The 2,450-nt window shown below is 40.4% G+C and overlaps 1 protein-coding gene across 1 annotated transcript in view; it reads right to left on the reverse strand.

Moving 5' to 3' along the window:
• Window positions 1-1,618, reverse strand: part of LOC107301006 (elongation factor 1-alpha 2) — a gene marked incomplete at its 5' end in the record, with an annotated part of 5,229 nt that extends 3,611 nt beyond the window's left edge. Inside the window, 1 exon segment of the mRNA XM_015830279.1 lies at window positions 1,384-1,618. Coding sequence (XP_015685765.1) covers window positions 1,384-1,618 — 235 coding nt within the window.
• Window positions 1,619-2,450: the final 832 nt, after the last annotated feature.

Below are 2,450 nucleotides of genomic sequence, written 5' to 3' on the forward strand. Positions count from 1 at the left end.
GCTGAGGAATTCTGGGAGTTGAAGTCCACAAGTCATCAAAGGGCCAAGTTTGAAGACCCCCAGTCTATAGCAAGGGGGTCCCCAAGCCTTTTCTTTCATTACCCCGAAACGCTTTACCAGAAAATCTTATCAAACTTCAAAGACCAGTGCCTTAGCAGGGGGTTGGACTAGATGACCTCCAAGGTCCCTTCCAACTTTTTTATTATTATTATTATTATTATTATTATTATTATTATTATTATTATTATTATTATTATTATTATTATTATTATTATTATTATTATTATTATTATTATTATTATTATTATTAATATTAATATTAATATTAATATTAATATTATTATTATTGGATCCTGGATCTTTATTTGGATACTTAAGCGGGCTGTTGATAGTAGGGTGTAGGTCTATCCATATGTTCTATATAGTATGTTTTAAATGTGTTATGTATATGTATACTTTGAGAGGAAGCAACTAAATTTCATTTTTAATGTGTGCCATTGTGCCCACAGGAAAAAAATGACAATAAAGGTTATCTATCTATCTATCTATCTATCTATCTATCTACCTACCTACCTACCTACCTACCTACCTACCTACCTACCTACCTACCTACCTTAATGATCGTTCAAAGTTAAAACAGGGTCCGCAAAAGTACTTATGACCTGGTTATGGGGTTCTGAAGGCGGCACCCTCACCCCACAGTTACATGACCACATTTCATGCTTTTCGCAAATCATGTTTACATCCAGTTACAGAATTCCGCAGTCACGTGATCACGGTTTATAATGCCCATGCTTTAGGACCAATGTGTTTGCTTGATGATTGCCACAAAAGAGGGACAATTGGGTCAGGCAAGTGGGGTTCCTCGACTTACGACATGGAAATCCCAGGCTCCATTATGGTCGTAAGTCGAGGACTACCTGTATGGATTTCAGTAGAAAGGTCAATTACAGGTAGTCTTACAACAGCTCATTTACTGTCCGTTTGAAGTTACAATAGCACTGAAAAAAGGGACTTAAGACCATTTTCACACTTATGGCTGTTGCAGCATCCCCATGGTCACGTGATCAAAATTCGGACAATTGACAACCGACTCATATTTATGGCGGTTGCAGCATTCCCGGGGTCACGTGATCCTCTTTTGCGACCTTCGGACAAGCAAAATCAATGGGGAAGCCAGATTCACTTAACCAGGATACTAACTTAACCACTGCAGTGATTCACTTAACAACTGAGGCAGGAAAGATCGTAAAACGGGGCAAAACTCACAACAACGGTCCCGCTTAACAATAGAAATGTTGAGTTCCGTTGTGGTGATAAGTCGAGGACTACCTGTATCTTGCAACTGCATTTACAAGGATTAGTAGAAGGAGCCAGGCTCACCTAAGGGTGGGTACTGGGAGAAGCTCTCCACACACATCGGCTTCCCAGGGATCATCTCCACGATCGCGGCGTCTCCAGATTTCAAAGATTTGGGATTGTCTTCCAGCTTCTTGCCAGAACGTCGGTCGATCTTCTCCTTAAGCTCGGCAAATTTGCAAGCGATGTGGGCAGTGTGGCAGTCAATGACAGGCGAATAGCCAGCGCTGATCTGTCCAGGATGGTTCAAAATGATCACCTGTTTGGCAAAAAATAAAATAAATAAATATATAAGAATCACCCAATTAGCCTGGATCGAAGAAGATACGTGATGCTTAAAATGATTGCATTCCCCCTGCATTCTTGGGGTTTTTTTTTACCCCTTCATTTGTGTTGTTCCATTTTGTGATTTTATAATAATAATATAGTTGGAAGGGACCTTGTAGGTAATAATAATAATAATAATAATAATAATAATAATAATAATAATAATAATAATAATAATAATAAAGTTGGAAGGGACCTTGGAGGTCATCTAGTCCAACCTCCTGCTCAGGCAGGAAACCCTATATCATTTCAGACAAATGGCTGTCCAGTCTCTTCTTAAAAACTTCCAGTGTTGGAGCATTCACCGCTTCTGGAGGCAGGTTGTTCCACTGGTTAATTGTTCTCACTGTCAGGAAGTTTCTCCTTAGTTCTAGGTTGCTTCTCTCCTTGATTAGTTTCCATCCGTTGCTTCTTGTCCTGCCTTCAGGCGCTTTGGAGAACAGCTTGACTCCCTCTTCTTTGTGGCAGCCCCTGAGATATTGGAAGGCTGCTATCATGTCCCCACTCGTCCTTCTCTTCATTAAACTAGACATAATTGTGAATATGTTGTCCACCAGTGTTTCTCAACCTCCGCCATTTTTAAGACGTGTGGACTTCAACTCCCAGAATTCCCCAGCCAGCCATGCTGGCTGGGGAATTCTGGGAGTTTCAGTCCGCACGTCTTGAAGTGGCCGAGGTTGGGAAACATAGTTGTACATTGCTCAGAGCCAGCTTCCATTAGATGGACAGCTATATAAATCTATTAAATTAATCAATCGATCGAT

This window comes from Protobothrops mucrosquamatus, unplaced genomic scaffold (genome assembly GCF_001527695.2).
Source record: "Protobothrops mucrosquamatus isolate PMUCROS unplaced genomic scaffold, P.Mucros_1.0 scaffold9543, whole genome shotgun sequence".
Lineage (NCBI taxonomy): Eukaryota > Metazoa > Chordata > Lepidosauria > Squamata > Viperidae > Protobothrops > Protobothrops mucrosquamatus.